This window comes from Spodoptera frugiperda, chromosome 28, assembly GCF_023101765.2.
Source record: "Spodoptera frugiperda isolate SF20-4 chromosome 28, AGI-APGP_CSIRO_Sfru_2.0, whole genome shotgun sequence".
In the NCBI taxonomy this organism is placed as follows: domain Eukaryota; kingdom Metazoa; phylum Arthropoda; class Insecta; order Lepidoptera; family Noctuidae; genus Spodoptera; species Spodoptera frugiperda.
Window position 1 is genome coordinate 9,852,411 of NC_064239.1, and position 19,907 is coordinate 9,872,317.

Sequence of the window (19,907 nt, forward strand, 5' to 3'; positions counted from 1 at the left end):
TTTCTCGCTGAGGCTAATTTACTGTATCTGACACTAATTCATTTTATCGGATTTTAACGTAGCGAACACGCTACCAGAATATAAATAAATTCATAAACCGTAGCTTACAGCAGTTTATCCTTCAATAGCAAATCTTCGGTGAAGTTACCAGGCTCGTTACCGAGTATAGAGACACCATGAAATTCTTGGTACTGCTCTGGTACAGTCACCTACAAAATAAATTACTCGTAATTTCCGTTTCTTTCTACCCGAGATACAGTCACGAAGTACACTTTTTAATTGCATTTGTGATTTATGTTTTAATTTTCATCTAGTTTAATTTTCTTGTTATTCATCCATTAACGTTGTTAATAGCTATGTGTTTAGTACGTGATCAGGCGTTACTAGCTGATGGATTAGCCATCATATTTTTCCTCGACTAATTAAAGCTTAGTTTAGAATAATATAGTACGGCAGGTAATTTAAGGATCAAAATATCCGAACCTTATAATCGTGGGAGCCCATTTTGTAAGGCGAGCCATTTGTTAACAGGCGTTATATTTAATGAGGTATAATTTCACCGGTATGCGAGTACGACTCAGTAATATAATCTGTGCGAGTTATTAATAAAGCTCTTTGTTCACGCCTACAGGATGACGGATCAGTGGTAAGTTCGTTTTAACTAATGTTGTATTATGGAAATTTAATTTATACGCAGTGGAGCTGTTATAAGCCTGCTACAGGGTGCTAACGCTCAAATCCTGGTGTTAAATCGGATGTCGTAATTCTATTATGAGCATTAAAAGAGATATCTAGTAACTTTAATGGATATACCCGTAAATAGTATAATGAATAGTAACATCTGATAAAACCGATACAATAATAGCTTTCGTATAGGAAAACAACCGATCTATACAATTCCGCTATTTTCGTCCATCGAAACTAAGACTGATTGGCAAAGAGGAAAACATCGTAAATGTATTCTGATCAAAATAAATTATGTATCGATGTACCAGGAGAGCAGGAGAGTATGAGAGTAATGATGTTAAGTTTAGCGCCCTTTGTCACGTTCTGTATGGAACACTGAGTACAGTGACGCAAGTTGCATGCGTTGAGTGCCAAGCATTTGGCACGGTGACTGACAGACGATTATACCTAGATGCCACACTAGTTCCGCTTGCATTGCGAAGAGACGGAGTTAATGCTGTTTTGGCAATAGTTTCCTTATAGCACGAAATTAACTGGGTAATACTACTCTAGAGATAGTTTATGAAGTTATTAGAGATAGGTATATATCTCTATTAGCAATGCTTAGAAGTATAACTCTTTAACGGCAAATGATACATCTACGCACAAAACGTGTAAATAATTGACTATGTATAACTACTTCGTACAATGAAAGTGTAATAAAAATAAACATCACAAATTCAGAATACTTAAAATTTTTGCGTCGCAAATATTTAAAAATAGATATTTAATCGCACAGATCTTCGTAATCTCCACCCACGCCCACTATTAATCAAAAAACGTTTATTTTCAGGAGTTCGATATAGTAATGACCAAAGTGAACGGTTCTTTGGGCTTTACGCTCCGGAAGGAAGACCACAGCGCCTTGGGGCATTACGTCAGAGCTCTGGTGAGGGAACCAGCCCTCAGTGATGGGAGGATACAACCTGGCGATAGGATTGTTGCTGTAAGTATATGAGAGGAAATTGAGAACTGAAAGATGTACTTTTGTAGGGGAAGTTTCTATACTGTATGAAGTCACTTTTCACCAGTGTTAGTCATAAGTAATATATAGAAGAAGATAATACCAAATTGTGTTCAGCTGAGTAATAAAAAAGTATAGTAATATTTAGAAAACCATAATGCATTATCATCAAGACTACAGGAAGACTATAAAGCATTAATGGAGCCTGTTTATGAATACTTCCTTCTGAACAAGTTTAATAAACAATGCATAAGAGACTCCAAGAGTACCCCCATTATTCTTTTGCTATGAGAAACCGTTGCAGACTCGCAAATGTTTTAGTTCCTGACTTAACAAAAGACTTATAATTAAACGCATAAGTAGGTACCTATAATACAGTCATTCTTGACTTATGACTCATTAAAATTAAACGAGCTGAAAGTAGACTAACGATCGTGAATGTTCTTCGAAGACACTTGAATCAATACCAGTGTCCTACTAATGAAGAAACGGTTTTACACAAACATCACGAGCTCGGTATGTTGTTTGTACAACGATGGCTATTGTCTCAAAATTGGCATTTCGATAACTTGCAAAATTGTGATCGAGACGATAACAATGTTTTGAATTTCTTACAAATTCAACTGTGTAGTCGAAATTTCGATAAAGTCGCACGAATGATATGATTATGAACACTTGGATCCTGAATTGTTTCATAATGTGTTCAGGATAGATGGTTCTTACACTTAAAACTAAACAAATTATGGTAATATTCAAAAATCTAATTTACGTCACTCAAAATAAGTGAAGAGATTAACGTATGCATTGTTCCATTTCCTACAATAAAGACGGGCAAATGTTCTTGAAAAATGGAAGAAAGATTTTGTTTTTACCCCATAGGTATGAGAGAATAGACTTATAAAACGACGCCACAGAGGTTCATGGTGTTTTGACCTCCGTTCAAAACAAAGGTGACTGAGAGGAGATTTAGTTATACTGGAAAAGTAGGTTTTAGTTCATTTGGTTTCTTCTTCAACTAGTCAATGTTTAGTTAGCGATTGTCTTATCCTACTATTATCATAACATTAATTAATATTATTAATAACATTAACTTTCGTTATGGCAAATAAAAAGTGTAAAGTATTTAACAAGCCGGATGTTTTAAAAATCAATCCTGTAACTAGATCAGTAGAATATTGATTAACTGTAAAAGAAAGTGATTCTGTTATGCAATTTAGCAACTAGACAGGTTTAGGATTTGCTTTCATGTTTAAAATAATGGTTTCATATCGTCGCTACAAGCTTAAATAAATAGAAGCGTCAAACTTCACATATGTATGCTATGGAAAATACGTGTCAGAAAGTTCGGGTCGTATAAACCTTTCTATGGAAAGTGTTAAGGAGGTTCACAGGCGTAGGCGGCAGTGTTGTGTGAAATTAGACGTTGCACTGAGGAAAGTGTTGGTAAAAACCCCAAGCTTAAAACACCTAATGCTCCACATTCACATACCGAAAGCATTATTCACATTCCGCATTTATCATCTGACGGTCATTAACCCCTGTGTACAGGTGAACGACACAGCGATGTCTAACATGTCGCATGCGGAGGCGGTAGCGTTCCTTCGAGCATGCGGCTCCGAGGTGCGCCTGCGTCTGTACCGCGATCATGCAGCCACGCCGCTGTCGCCAATGTCACCGAGAGAGGAGCCTACGGATTCAGACGCGCCTATGAATAGGCCTAAACCCCCGCTGAGGTAAAAGTCTACTAAATTAATATCCTCTTAGAATCCTTAATTCACAAATCAGTCAGTTTACATTAGCGTTGATACAAAGCAAATCGAACCTTAACTCTGCCAAATAACGCGCATATTCATTTTGTTTGTCCTATCTACACAATAATGCTTAAAAAAGCATCCTGTGAAGCTCCTCAGTTCCCCAGCACCAATTTAAATTGTTAACCTAGTTTAAACTTCGAAACTCATCTCCGAATTTCATAAAGAAACTAGAATGAAAAGGCAAACTTATGCAATCAGGCCTGAAGCAGTATCAATGTTGTGCGACCTGGCGGCTCGGCGCCTCACCCCTGACGCGGCAGACGGGTCCCGATCACCCTGCCTCTCACCCCGCAAGTACCGCAAGCTGACCAAGGAGAACAACCACTACGAACAGCCCAATGGTATGTAGCCACCATCTTGGTGTAATGTGACGTCATCATTAAACAGTATCTATAGATATCTTTTAATAAAAGATTGGATTTTATTTCACATTCATAATAACTTTGATTAAAATAATTTAGAGTTTTTAATGTTGAACTAGGTAAGATAGCAGGTATAACAATGATCAAATGAGAAAACAGTAACAAGTAACTTACAGGTGAAATACTTCCAGAGTGTGACCGAATTCCATTTGTTTCGGGTTGTCACCCGCTCTGACGTTTGTAACCCCAAAATGCGAGGTTAAACTTGTTAAGTGATTAACTGATCGAAAGTGCCGTAAATGGATTAAAGGTGAACCTAACCTTTCGCTCCGAGGGTTAAAGCGATGTCACTTAACTGTCCATAACACGTCAATTTCCGCAGCCCTAATGGTTCTTCTAATCATGACGCCATAGCTATTTTCAGAATTATCGATTAGTATACTAATATGAGCTCATTTCTACCTAAAACTGCGAACTAACGTAATTCAAATATTATTCATTATTACACAAATTGTTTGGTTAATAAAGCTTGGTATATAACGTAATACGTACTTACATATGTGCCTTACAGTTTAATTTCTTATTAATTACCTGAAATATCTAGACTCGCTGAAATCACATTACGTGGCACGGGTCCATGATATATTCAAAGCACAAATGAGCGTAATTATCTCCGCTCTGTGTTCATTAACTAATCCTCATTACCATGGCAAACAGCAAGATGGATGTATATTTATCACCCAGGTGGATCCCGGATAGCCTAATTAAATAAGCGTGCACAAAGCTAGTGAGCTGCTAAAACTTTGCTAACCACATTTAACACTTTATCACACAATATACACGCCACACACTAAGCGATGTAGGTTTTCCACGCAGATGTTCCAAGTTCCAACAAAGTAGAACACGGTTCGGAACATAGAGAAGTGGTTCAGGACTCGCGGCGGCCGGTGCGGACTGTGTCCCTCGCCAGCCCCACGGCACCACCCACTTGTAGAAAACAAAAGTTGAGCCTGACAGGTGAGACGCTGTCGGCCGCACACTGTCCGATCATAAACCCATCGCTTCACACCTTCGATCCAAAGCAGCGTATAAACTGACTGTCGGATTCCGAACCATACCTGGACTATGTTTACACACCATTGTAGCGTACAGCACTTCATAGATGTTCTTCGGTCATTTGACATTACCCCGAAGAGTGTTGTGTATAGCCTTATGTGCGTGATCTCCTACTTCGTCATCATCTGCACTCATAAATGTCGAAACTTTAGAGGAAGACTGTTAACAAATTACGAAACATTCATCTGAGTTAGATCTATTTCAGAGATCATTTTCTGTAATGGAAATAATAACTAAAAGAAACAATTGATTTGTTAACAGTCTTCATGAAAATTAAAATGGTTGGTAAAATGCTTGATTTGTGGAATTCCAGTGCCTCCCCATGGATACGAGTTAAACAATTTGGACAACGATACTCTGGATGCTCCGAACGTATACCAGGAAGACATGTCACGCCAGAGGTACCCGGAGCCAGTGTTCCCTGTGGACTCTGATGAGCCAGTGTCGATGCCAGTGGAGCTGCTGAGCGACGAGGCGCGGTTCAAACATGCGAACCCTGCGTATCAAAGCGCTGTGCTCCATACAACCAGCAGCGATGGACATACAACCAGTTCAGAGAGTCACAAAGATGATGGTGAGTGTTTTTATTACAACAGGTCTATTTATGGTATCCTAAAACCCTATATATTATTTATTATTTTTGTAAAGATTCAACATTAAGCATCGATAAGATACTCGCATCAATAAGTCTTTATAGTATAGAGAATAACAGTAAGCAGTATGTACAAAGTATAGAGTCAAGTACAGAGACTATTGTTAAAATATTCGTATCCAAACATTTTCATTTAAAATCTTAACACAATATAATAAACATCAACATTTTCCGATTCCAGGTAACGGTTTGAAGAAATGGAAAGGTGTGGCGTTGTCTCCAGACAACGAGCGTAAGGTGAAGACGGATCCTCCCCCCCAACCCAAACCCAAGGAAACCGATCCCGTCCAAAAAGAAAACGTCAAACCTGAACCGCCTAAAGATGAACCGTGTAATGAACCTACGGTTAGTTAGCCCAATGATATTTCAAAGGCAATAGGACTTGAGATGCTGAATAGACCATAATATATAAGGTCTATTAAGTTACCCAGCAACTATCTGGTTTCTAGTTACTAGTGGTTCACTTTGTAACTACCAAATGTTTAGTATATAAATGCTATGGATAAAAAAAATCACCATTGCTGACATTGTAACCTTTCTCCAGTCAGAGTAAAGACGCTTTGGGTATTTTAGAAGATCCTGTTAATCTTAGCTTTTGCGCCCTGAGTCTTATAAACATGTCTATTCCTTAACTAAAAATTACAGTTTACTCACGTAAATTAATGGAGAAAACCTACTAGTTTCGAGTCAAGAGGAACTTTTCATCATGAGCAGACACTGTGACGACGTGCAGCCAACTCTGAGTGAGATTTAGTTAATTTAGTATGTCTCATAATAGTTATTATAGAAATATGTCAATTCATTATCCCTAATATAGCCAACCCCCTAAAAACTCTTTCGCTTTAGTATAATCTACTGCAATGGCCAATCCGTTCCAATAATATATTCCCTTTTAAATAAATTTTCCTTTTTGTATTTATTTACTAAAAACTGAATTTCTCACATTTCAGATAGTAACAGTAGAACTGAATCGTGGCTGGAACAGTCGGCTGGGTTTTAGTGTCCAGAGTCATCCGGAGTCAGGACAGAGCTACATCTCAGCCGTATACAATGACAGTGTGGCCGCTCGAGATGGCCGACTCAGGCGTGGGGATGTGATACTGCAGGTAAAACTATAGAGAACATCAACTAAATACTAACAAAGACGTGTTAATACTTTTATCAATTTAAGACGGCTTACTTAGGTGAATTCATGGAAGAAAGCTCTACTACACTGCTAATAAATAAGAGACCCGGTGTTACTTGAAACTAGTAGAGATTTCCTCCATCAATTCAAGTGTGTAAGCAACTTTTCAATTCCGATTTCAATTTAAGTAGTGTGTGGCACGATACTTATTTTCATAAAAACGACATTTTATTCTTGATGATACGAATGTCCTAAAAATTGACGTTCATTTATAAACAATACTATAATTAAATAAAACACAATTCCTTTAAACATAATACGCATATACATAACGAAACATTACATTTTTTCAGGTAAACGATGAGAACGTGACATCAATGAAGACACCAGAAGTGATCGACCTGCTGCGAATATTAAGAGGCTCTATTTGCATCACTGTACTACGGCCACCCAACCCGCAGTGAACAAATACTATATACTATAGGGATGAAGCGCACCCCTAGACCTCAGGAACAGGTCTAGTTGGAGAAATGCAAGTCGCCCCGTCGGCGATGCCGGGCCACGGGCGAAATACTTAGAAAAAGTAAAACAAGAATGAATCTCTATCCAACATTATTCGTCGATGTACCTTCATGACATTTAACATTCTATCAAAATAAATAAATTAAACAAGTTATTTATAATACACAACACATACGACATTCGAGAGAATCTTCACAATATTCATTGATTTCTTCTTTCATTTGCAAAGTCGAATATTTAATATATTGTGTATATCTAAACTATTTAATATAGATAGAAGATTCCGTTATCATATAATATTATCGTGTATTTTTTATAAAATATTCTGGAGATTTTGAATCATAGCTTCGTTATTCAATCTTCCATGTATAATGTATATAAGCCATACAATCGAATACATGCTGTTTTGTTAAAGTTCCTACTAGTGGATCGTGCTAAACTTCTGCCGTCGTAAATTATAAATTTCATATACTTGATAAGTTACCTAATAAAATAATTTATTTTCGGAAAGATCTCTGTAGCTATTTCATAGAAAATTGATTAGGAATATATGAACTATTGAAATCATTATATTTATTTATCTATCTTACCCGACCAATATAGATACTCAAAGTTAGTCTAATAAAAAGATATTGTATTTTATTTGAACACATTGAAAAGGCAATAAACAGCGTTTATTTAGACTAATATACTTAATATATGAATATTAAAAATATGGAACTTTAAAATTATTATATTCTTATTAGAAATTGACTTACAAAGTAGAGTTTTAAATGTAAGAAACAATTAAGGCGTCTGGCGGCCTACAAACGTGCAAAGTCCCTTGCCTAATAAAAAGTAGACTATGTTATAGTAGAAAATATTAAAATGTCATGAAGTATAGCATTCCAAGAGGTTAGCCTTTGTAAATAATGTAAAGTTAAAAGACAGTTTTCGTAGTCGTTGTGATGTTGCGTTGCGCACAATTGTCAAATGTAATGAATTGCAAAATATCGCATAAGTATTTTTAGTATTTTTATGGTTCGATAATATTTTGCTCAAATATTATATTAACTGTAGTCAGAGCATGGTGGGAAGTTTGACAATTGTGTGTAGCGTATTGTAACCACGTTTTTATTAACATATTCGTAGCGTCACGAGATATTATCGCGTAGGTTCCACGGACGCGCAGGTGACGCGGTCCGTGCGATCTATCAGATCTCTGGGCAATAATAATAAAAGTACACAAGTTTGTCAACATACGCTAGAACGACAAACGTTACTAAAACAATTGAGTTAGATTGCTAATAAAATTTAAAATTATTGCATTATACGCTATACTTCCTATAGGCACTGATTATAAATTCTAGTCAAATCTAAATTTTAATTGAAATTATTACACAGTTAGCCTTTGAGAAATATTATATTGAAGTAAAAACAGTAGTTAAATTATATTCTTACATAAATAAATAAATAAAATATTATACAATATTCACACTTTTGATTTGTCAGAAGGTGTCTATTTGTTATGAACTTGAAAGATTTTATCAACAAATCTATTTTAATATTAACGATGCTAGCCTTAAGTAGATAGAATAATTGTTTAGAGAAGTACCTATAAAGAGGATCATTACCCATAATACAAGCTGAACGAAACAATCAACTGATATTCTAAAGTAATTGTGATGGAATTGTGTTAGTTTAACCGTGTATCGTACGTACTAGACTAAATATGTGAACTACTGTAGGTGCAGATTGGCCCAGCGAACCAACGTCATATAGTGCATATTAATGTAATCACTCAGCAATAAAACCTAGGATATAATGCCAATATTTAAAATGTTTAAACATTGACGCACCAGAGTTTTCTCATCAGTACTATTTTATGGTAAACAGTAACTTTGTACAAATTACAAGCGCTAAAAGCGATTTTACTATAAGAAAGAATTGTAAGCACTGGATACATTTTTAACCGACTTCCCAAAAAGGAGGAGGCACCGACTTCTTAACTTTCAGTGGGACACCCACTTTGTTTTATTATCATAAAACATATTAGATATCGCAAATAATGGTGTCATTAAATAAATGCGTAAATAGTTCGAGGACTATCAGAAACCAATGGAAACAAAGGAGTGTGTCACCACGATGTCAACAATCGTGCACACCAGCTAAATGTACCAGTGTCACGAACTTCGTGACACTATTGTCTTGTCACCCTGAACGTGGCAGGACTTGTGATTAAAACAAAATATACATGCAGGGTTGTTTCCTAAGTGACTGTCGACATCCAGTGGTCTGGACAACCTAACCAGGGTTACTTGGACCCTGGTTCGAATCAGGAGTAGGAATGGGTTGTTTTTAGTCAGTAAGAGTCTGACACTCTCTCTCGTATCACCCAGGGTGGAAGAAGTCATCAAATGTTTAAAAACAAAGTGACTGACGAGAGTCAAAATGTCATAAAACGTCGATTTTAGTCTTCAGTCATTAAACTTTTCAGAAATTGATAACATTTTTTGACTTTGATGATATCTGTTCATTATTTTTTGATTTTCCGACAAAACCAATTTTAGTGGTTATTCTGATAGTCCCTATATACTTATTTCATTATGAATTCTGTTTTAAAATTCCCATACAGGTAACTGGTGCTTCAATCACGATTGCACATTGCTTGCTAGTCTCATGCCTTAACAAAGTCTGGGCCGTAGTTATGATGACGATAAATAAAGAAATACATTCACAAAGTGTCGTGTCAGTCATAGAAATGTTAATGGAATGTACGATAAACTTAATTACCTTACTATGATACAAATAAAAATATGAATTAAAGTTATTTTGTTGTATTATTTCAATCCCACAATTTTTACCTACTCAATGTTAACAGTACCCTTGTTCGGCGCTCTGATTGGCCGGCTCGAATAAACCAACCAATCAGAACGCCGAACGCGCTCTCGTTTCGTTTTCGTTCAACGTAAAGCAAACTCGTACTAAGGGTACTGAACGCTACGACCAAGCATCTACAACTAACTAAATTAAACGAACAAACACTATCTGCTGATTATATCAACAGTGCCCCTTCGGAAACACCATCGATGTACATAGATATTTTGAAAAGGTACACAAAAGGTGTACGACAATTTATGCCATCTGTCGCACTGTTAAACGAAAACGAATCTATTGCTAAACACCTGTCGACTCTATGCCACGAGACGTATTCGTACCTACATAGAATTAAAAAAAATAAAACTTTTCTAATCGGAACCAAATTCAAGAACTCGAGCTTACATTTCTAACCACTTTTCCTTAAATAAATGTTTTTTCTTTCTTTCTACCTAGTGTAAATAAATAGATATCCAACATAAATATTTTATTTGACGATTGTGTAAAATGTCGATATTTCATGCTCTTTCACCCGTCTCTCACCTATTACGAATGCAAGTAAATAGCAACCAGGCGGAACAATCGAACGGTGCCTTCGTAGCATCGATCCATAACATTTGTGAGCACGCCATTAGCGTCGGCCATTTTTTTTTTGTGGCGTCGCGTGCAGGGGGAATGCAAATGAATATGTTCACGTGACGTCATCCGATTTGATGGGGATGAGCTTGCGTGTTATGTAATGGGATCATAAAGATGGATAGATGATCATGAGGTGGTTGTCACATAGCCTTTTTCTTCTTTTGTAACAGAGATAAGAGAGATAAGCACTGATAACGGACTTTTAAAGAATGATGTACCTATCCCATGCGTGTGTGTTTTACTAGAATTTTCTCCACTGCCAAGCATAAAAACCCAGTCGTTGAATCGACTACCGACAGATCATATAAATATTGCTATTGTGCTATTCTGTATATATTAGTGCTATTCTGTAGAAATAGACCTACACATTGCATTCATGTTGTTCTTATAGGTAATCGTCAGGCGAATCGGCTACAATGAATTGATGATACAGATACTATACCTTAACCGGAAAAAATTAACTGAAAGCACATAAAGCAAAGATTTGCGATGTCCGTTGTCTAACGCAAATTGCAGTACACGATTGTAGAATGACACAGTCTATACCAGGGGTTCGCAACCATTTCTTGGTCAAGGATCAATTTCATATCAGTCTTGTTAGATTGGGAAACTATCACTATTACCTACCTTTTTTCGTGTTTTCCCACATTTCACAATTTCTTGTTCGTTTTCATAGATGTAGTCACTTTTGGATTATAAAAATCAGAGGCTCCTCCTATCAGTTATCTCCTTAAGCCTTTCACTGCCAACATAAATCTGTTAAAGGCTATTCCTCCACTAGTGTCGGACAACGTTATCCGACATGGTGTCTAATTTGTTGAACAGAAATTAATTTCGAGCTTTTACTGTAATATTTATTGGACAGGGTTGTAGACTAATATCAATTATTTTTTCTTCTACGGCCTACCGGTTGAGGACCACTGGTCTATACCGTGGGCGATATGACGGTATCAAACCTGATTCTTACTATGCAGATGCAGTTTTACGATCTTTGACCCGATACTTTCAGAGAACCGATTTGGTCAATGTCATTGTCGTTGGTATCAAAAGTACCGCTTCAACAACTAAACCAGACTAGGTATTTGCCCGTTAGAGGAAAATTCACTGTGAATTTTTTATACCATCAACTGTAGGTATCTATCGGGATTAGATTTTACTTTCTGGGTTTCTGTCAGAACTCCAACGATGCTAAATATACAGAACATTTTGTTAGGTAGTCTGTTCATTACTTATCATACTTTTCACGAAAGAGTCATCAAAGTAATTAACAAAAATTCGTCAAATTCAAAGCATTTTTCAATGAATCCTAAATTAGCACTTTTGGTAAAATTGAATTGTACGTCAGTCTGCCTGTCCGTGAAAAATGCAAGTAACCTTTTCAAGTTCTCTTTGCACGAGCCCTAATGAAAATTATATTGCTGAACAGATGTTCAAAATAAATGTCAAAGAACATCATTAAAACAGATTAATGCCTCCAGTTAACTTGCTCTAGGTATCCTTAAAAAAAGTTTATCCTTGCCTCACTTCTTATCGCCGAACTCAGAGACATTTAATGATTACTTAAACTATTCCTTAGATACGATTTTGTTCCGAAAACAATTGCTGAAGACTGGGTTAGGTAACCATTAAATGACTCTGAGTGCGGCAGTTAGTCATGAACTTGTAACAATTAGTGCGATACTTTAGGTACTCTACGGTTAATGAGTGCGTAGTAATTTGTAACCCGTTTAAGGAACAGTTAAACTTCTTCGTGGTAGTAAGTGTGGTCAGTAGCATATGGTTAACGTCACGGTCACCGCGCGTCCACCGGCCATCGCCTGCCCGAGGGAGCCCGCCTGCCTCTCACGCTTGGCTGACAAACGAATGTACCAAAAAACATCGAAATACCTATTACAACCTACCAAACTATTATGCATAATAAAATCAGGCGGCTTTTGTGCCTCTATAGAAAAGTCTAAATTAAAAACCACAAAAAATATTCCGCAGATACCTTTACTAAGCTCAAAGAAAGTCAAATTGGATTTTACTTGCATTGTTGGACTGTAATTCAAATCGAGTGGTCGGCTAAGACCACCCAAGTATAGCTAAGGTTCAAACTGTCTAAATCCGTAGCAAAAAAATTTTCGTAGTTAGAGGTGCTAGTATTTTACTTTTAACAAATAAAAAACGACTTAGTAACGGAATCGAACTACAAACGGGACCGATCCATTCACGTAGTACAAAACGTATTAATTCGTCGGTAAAAAATAAAAACACTAATATCTTTGTGAACCATGAAGAAAACGTAACTGATTGAAAAATGTAAAAAACAACAGTTCCGGTAGTAAAATAAAAAAAATACTATGTTACACAATACTATGTAAGCATCGATACCTGTCATCGATTTGTAACTTACTCTAGAACCAAATAGCTAAGACATTTTTAAGGGAAAAAATCATCGAATGACTTCTCTCGTCTTCGACAAGGCAGATTCTTAGAGACTAAAAACCACGATGTTCCTACTCCTGCTTTCCAAATCGGAGCCCCGGTAAACCCGCGAGGTAGTCCGCAGCTCCGGATCAAGTTACATAAAACCAACTATTTCCAAGTAAACTTTCCAAAAATAAAATGACATATTTCAAATACAATAACAACTAAAAATTCCATTATAAACTCATCAATTATAATAAACGGACTTCCTAAAAATTTCCTCTTCTTCCACAGTCTCGGTATGTCAAGGCTTCTAATTTAACTGAAACAAACACTTCCACCGGCACATAGCCACGAAACTTACTTCCTTACATATAAAATAGATATAAAAATAGTACTTATAATTAGCAAAGTACCTATATATTATCATTAGAACTTAAAACGGGATATTTACCATGTTTATTTCGGCACTGTTGCAAGCGCCATGATCACGGATGAACTATCGGAAACTCGCAAAAACAAATAAACATAGTAAATATCCCGTTTTAAGTTCTAATGATAGTACTAGTGAACATGTCAGTTTAAAAACTTATAAAGTACATATGTTCATATAAGTACTAAACCCCTAAAGTCAACAAAACTTCGCTGCAAAGGTGTGCAAGGGGATGTGGAAAAGCATCGGTTCGTCGTTAGGAAGGCAGTCGCGAGCGGCGCGCGGTCTGATACACCTGTCGATAGTAGTGCGTGCGCGCCACAGGAAGTGCAGTGAATTACCGATCAAACAGTTCCACTATACGTATTCAAAATCCGAAAGCGATCACAATTTTTTTATAGTCTGTGTTAGCCAAGGACATTTTTTTTTCTCTGTAAGTATCTATTGTTTGTTTCATGATATGTTAGTTGATGATTTTGTTTTGTTATTATTTTTTACTACTTTTTTTAACTGTGTGTATTTATTTTAGTATTTACACTTTATATATTTTCTTTTTATTTTTATTTCATTAGTTTTCACAAAAATTTTTCGTGAGAATGGTCATATCATATTTTATGGTACTGTTTAGATCATACAATTAAATGTTATACAATATATCAAAATAATATGAATAATTTTACAGTGTTTTCATAAATAACTTTGATTAATGTGATTTATTTATTAAATAAATGAGGATAAAGTGAATTATGGCTTATCCAACACAGATGCTTTGATGAAAAGTGTGTTAATGCGATAGGACGGAGGCCAGTAGAGAAATAATGCGGATGTATCGGGTTTATATGTTGCAAACGACATCAATGTGACAGGTCATTAGTCCTCAGCATGGTATCTAGAGTATTAAACCTAGTTACCGTTGTAAAACTAACTTTTTTATTTAAAAAATAACGAGATTATCTTATATTGTTATGAACACATAGTTTAAATGTATTTTATTGACCCAGCTAATTATCATCATAGAAGTAAAAGTTAATATTTAATTAAGTAAAGGGCCGAGATGAATTGCAAGTAAAATTCACGCTACTTGACACTTGTAGCGTGAAACATTTTCTGTTTGTACGCCAGACCCGCATAAACAAATTATGCCGTTAAGTAGATCGTGACAGATCAAATCGCGATTTATGGGTCAGCTAATATTGCCTTTTACATTCAATCTGTGACTCGGACAAGAAAGCAACCATACAAATTGATATACGCAATCGCGGAAACATTCAATATCAACTTTTCCAAATTAGGTACACGTCAGCGAATCTCTCTACAAAACATTTTATTTAACCGCTAGTAATGCTTTTAAGTAACCGAATGACATATGCAATTACATAATATAATTAACCAAACAATCCTGAGAACAATTAGTAGGAACCGACGTCTCTGTCACGAAACGCGAACATTCATATCACAGAGCTCTCGACGTTTCATACAAAATTACTCTAATGTGAAAATAAGTGCAGCAACTTAACTACAATAAACACTTTCATTTCTGTGAATTAATTATGCAAACAAATTTATTGCGCGACCGACTAACAATGGTATATCTTCCGAAATTCTCATATTTTTTGAATGGTTACACAAAGCGATGTTATCTATCATCTTAATTTAATTCAGTACAAGTGTTCGCCATCAGTGGCGGAGTGGCTGAGTGGCATCGTTGAAGAATTTCACCGGCACGGTGTGCCCGCAACTAAAAACTTAATGGGTTCCTGTGATTGTTGGAAAATCGATAGCATTGTCAAGTTCAGTTCTTGCTCAGTTCGAAATCGTGGGAAATCACGACACATGTAAACAATGATGTATAAGATGAGCCGATCAGTATCGCACTAGAAATTATAATTATTATTGTCGTACACACGCCACCGCCATTATGTATTAGCTACCTTCGTACTTCAAATTATGGAAAGGTGGGAATCGATCGCTATCATTAAAGGAGAAAACTAACTAGATTACAGTCTGAAACTAATAGCTGTTATTTGTCACACCTATCATTAGACTAAATAGGTAACTATTTAAATGGAAAATATATCAATTTGACTGTTTCTTTGAACGATTTGAAAGCTAAATAGTACCTTGAAGTCATCACTCTCGTTAGAAATCTTATAACACTACTGAACATTTAAACAAATTAAAGTATTAGCATTTAATATAGAAATTGAACAACCGGCATCATCGGGATACCGTTAACAACTATGCAGATTAGGCCTCAATATAAATCATAGCAGTAATTTCCTTCGACATAATTATCAGATCTGCGATGTCTCTTTGGCTATGATCTAATTCTCTACTTCAGTAAAGTACCCAGTACCTTACTTTCACATTTATCATAATATAAATTAAAAAGCAATTTCCTTATTGCATGATTTCAATTCCAAGCGAAAAATTGATATTATATTAGGCAAAAACTTGAAACGGAGTGGAAAATTCTAAATAAATACAAAAATCCAGCGCTGCACTGCGCCGAGCAATGACCGCATTGATGAAAAACAACATTAACAATCATAATAAAAAGAGGATTGTGAAGAGCTAAGAATTACAGTTGAACGTTTTTGCATTGCATAATAATAGTAAAATCGAAAGTATGGGATTTTTGGCAAAAATAACAACACAGACACGATACCTGCATAATCTCTGGTGATTAACCTCCACGGTATAATGTTTTAACTTGTATGAACAAAGCTCACATTCTTTACACGGTACATCATCCGTCTAAATCGGTATCCATAACAAACTTTTATGGATCTGATAGCTTTTTAGGGTTAATAAAATTCAAATCAATTTTAAACGGTTAATTAAAAAATAGGCAACGAATCGTTCAGTAACTACTTACTTTTGCGTCATATTTTTTATGGGGAAAACGACTGATTCTGTTACCCAAAAATAATTACATTACAGTAAAATTGTGATGAGGATCTAACAAAAATAACAATTTAATTCCCACCTAGGGTGACAAAGAAAGAAAACATTTAATTTACTTTTTATATCGCAAAAACTATCAGTGACTAACAGACTAGACCGGATGCGGTGGTGCGACGGGTTCGGTTCCCGGGGAGGCACGCTCGGACGCTCCGACACGCTTCATGCGCCCGCGCCACTCACCTGTACCACCCAGCGGGTAAATGTAGGAATTAATTGGAATTGTTTAAATTTTAAATGATAGGTACGGCACGTAGTATTAAAAAGAGTATGATGAACACGAGATGAAAAATACAAAAAGATTTTCCGTGAAAGATAAACTACCTAATCTATTAACACGCAAACTCAGTTCTAACTACCACACAGCGATACCTATGTTGACTTATAACCACCAGCTATTACTTCTAACAATGGTTTATTAGCTAACGAAACCACAAGACCTAGGAATCCTGCTTGAATATAATAATATTTGAGTAAAACACACAACACTATAACAGTCACATGTCACATTGGTAAGCTTTTACTCATTATAATATGCATTAACCCTAATACCAGTGTCTATTGTTAACCAAACCAGAGAAGTTGAAGACTCTCTTGGTAAGAAAATGAATAAAAAATTTTAAAGTTGGGTGATATATTTAAATACGAATGGATGGAAATTAAGGCAGAGGATGAGCAACAAAAAGATGGATAGAATGTGTGAAGAGAAAGGAGTTTGAATGGGTTTTAAAATGAGTGAGTTGAGGACGAAAATATATTTTACAGATACTAAATAATAGTAAATTGGGAAAAAGATGAGTATTCTTCAGGAAACTGCTTGCAGTAACAGACTATGATTTTTCCCCTGAAAGAAATCCTAACTATAATAAACCGGAGCTGCGGACTACGTACCTAGGATTACAGAGCCCCGACTCGAAAAGCAGGAATAGGAACGGTGTGGTTTTTAGTCAGTAAGAGTCTGACAATCCCTCTCGCCTAGCCCAAGGCGGGAGAAGTCATTGGATGACATTCCCCCGTTAAAAAAAGTTTCTCTTAATTACGTCATTACAATTTGTTTACTATGCAAATAATCATAGTCCATTCGAAACTGCTTCTTCGCTACAAAAAAGTGTTTGCATGACTGACAGCTTTAACTATACATGAAGCGACTATTTAAATTGTATTTAACGGATATCATAGAACAAAAAAACACGAGTATTTGCAATCTGAGTAAGGAAGAGGTGCCCTATAATTAACGACCGGCAGACGCCTACATACTTTCGTATCATAGAAAAAGCGGCTCACCTGCTTTTGTCGACAACGGATCTGCTGTTCATCTTGTTTCCATTGATTACATAAATGGCATACTTGCTTGGCCCTTTGGGCCAGTACAGCTATATAGTTTACCTACGAGTAAGTGTTGATTTACAATTTTGTTCTAAAAGCCTTCTACAAGGGTGTAGGCAGAGACAACAGCCAATTGCTCTGACTCTTACATACCTCTTTCGCTTCATCAACAGACATCAGTCTTTTCAAAGCCTTCTACAACATCATTCTAATTTCATTTACTGTTAATTATGTTCAATTCTTTTTATTAAAATATCAACACAGTCTACATTCGTAGTAGGTAGCACAGAATATATGTTATGCCTTCATAAAATCTTACGTAAATGAAAAATATGTTGACGTATCGTACTTGTACTTTAACGGAGAACAATGGACACACGCTAAAGGTTTTCTACGGCAACAAATACAGAAATCGTGTTGATGACGGTTGGTCATGTGTGTATGTAATAAGTGTAACAATTCATAATAGTACTTAAACACGAAATGGTCAATTTAGAGCAACTGAGACTTTAATGGGAGGCAATTCAGTTTATTATAGGCTTATGTCTTTATATACGAGTATCATTCCAATGTATTTGGAAGATAGGAGAGAAGCATTCCGATTAATCTTTAAAAAACTTTTCCCTTCGAGTTTTTCTACGTTCTATCTAGGATGTCCTATTCGTCACACTAGCCCATCCGTCTCAGTCCGAGATAATGCGACTCAATGTAGAAAACAATCTTCAATAGTTACGTACTTACCTTCAAAGAACGTACTAAACAATAAAAATATAAGGGAAACTAATTGCTAAATCACATTAATTTTTATTACTAAAACGTCTCTATAAATTCGACAAGGGCTTTTTATTTTAAATTTTATTGCTAACGTTTTAAAGCAGAGATTGCAATTTTTACCAAAATATGTGTCAGTATCGTACGGCGAGCACACGGTGCCTATTTCTTAAGCATTACTGTCGTTTGTGCAAGCGTGAGAATCAAGGAATATCTTGATAGCTGAAATTATAAGTCCGTAACAACCCGATTGCTAAAGTAACAATTTATTTTAATTGGAATGGAATATTTGAAACTCTTTTTGTTGTGATAGAACCAATTAGCATACCCTAAAAATAGCTAAAGTGGAACAAATACAAATTACAAAATAAAACACTAAATAGAAGTAAACATTTGCCTGCCCTTTTTCTAAGTATCTTTTAAGGTGGGTCCACATTAGACGAACCGAGCTTGAGCGAAGGACAAAGCGAAGCGCGGTGTCAAGTGTGGACGTACAACGATTACTGTCCTCGAATGTAGTTTTCTGCAGTGAGCTCGCGGCTCTTGACGAATATTCTTCATCCTAACCCAATTCTTGGGATATACATATGAGACCATGCATAATCTTTTTATTTTTTATAGTAATCCCTTTGTGTTCGTCAAAAAATCGACAACAGGTGGAACGCATAAAACACAAACGAAATGCTCGCATCGCGCTCGTTCGAGGCTTGTAAGTCAGTCCACACTCTTCGAATTATGTTCCACTCGTGCTTGACTCTCCTAGTGTACTCCTACCTTTAGAATTAGCAATTGAGTCTTAACAAGTTTTAGATGAATTTAAATACTAGTATTCACATAGAGCAACTACTCTACAGCTCACTACTACATTCTACTTAGAAGAACTATAACATAATTAGTAAGTTTGTATTCAATATTGAACTATGTGTGACATAATGCCAGTGTCATTGTCTACCTACTAGTGAAAACAATAAGTATCATGTTTACAAGGCGTCCCAGTTTAGTAGGGCAAGGATAGATTATCTGTAAATCCAATAGAAACTGAAGGGACATGAAATACATTTACACTCTTATGGTGATAAACCTGTTAAAGAGTCTGTAATAATGATTGTATAGATTACACACTATTAAACAGGCTTCAGTATTTTACAAGCTAAAAATCTATGTATGGTTATTATAAAATTATGAATAGCCTAATTCGATACCCCTGAAAATCTAGCACTTAACTTC

At 35.9% G+C, this 19,907-nt stretch overlaps 1 protein-coding gene across 5 annotated transcripts in view; it reads left to right on the forward strand.

Annotated features, from left to right (window-relative positions):
* Positions 1-10,091, forward strand: part of LOC118264962 (uncharacterized) — an 80,657-nt gene extending 70,566 nt beyond the window's left edge. For 2 of the 5 annotated variants that reach the window (XM_050706072.1, XM_035577634.2), the window contains 9 exons: positions 632-646; positions 1,520-1,672; positions 3,239-3,423; positions 3,703-3,845; positions 4,743-4,883; positions 5,296-5,556; positions 5,816-5,979; positions 6,585-6,740; positions 7,114-10,091. In XM_050706072.1, the coding sequence (XP_050562029.1) occupies positions 632-646; positions 1,520-1,672; positions 3,239-3,423; positions 3,703-3,845; positions 4,743-4,883; positions 5,296-5,556; positions 5,816-5,979; positions 6,585-6,740; positions 7,114-7,224 (1,329 nt within the window). In that variant the 3' untranslated portion in view covers positions 7,225-10,091. The remainder of the gene's footprint in view (positions 1-631; positions 647-1,519; positions 1,673-3,238; positions 3,424-3,702; positions 3,846-4,742; positions 4,884-5,295; positions 5,557-5,815; positions 5,980-6,584; positions 6,741-7,113) is intronic. The other 3 variants (XM_050706070.1, XM_050706069.1, XM_050706071.1) reach the window with 3 other exon arrangements.
* The last annotated feature ends 9,816 nt before the right edge of the window (positions 10,092-19,907 follow it).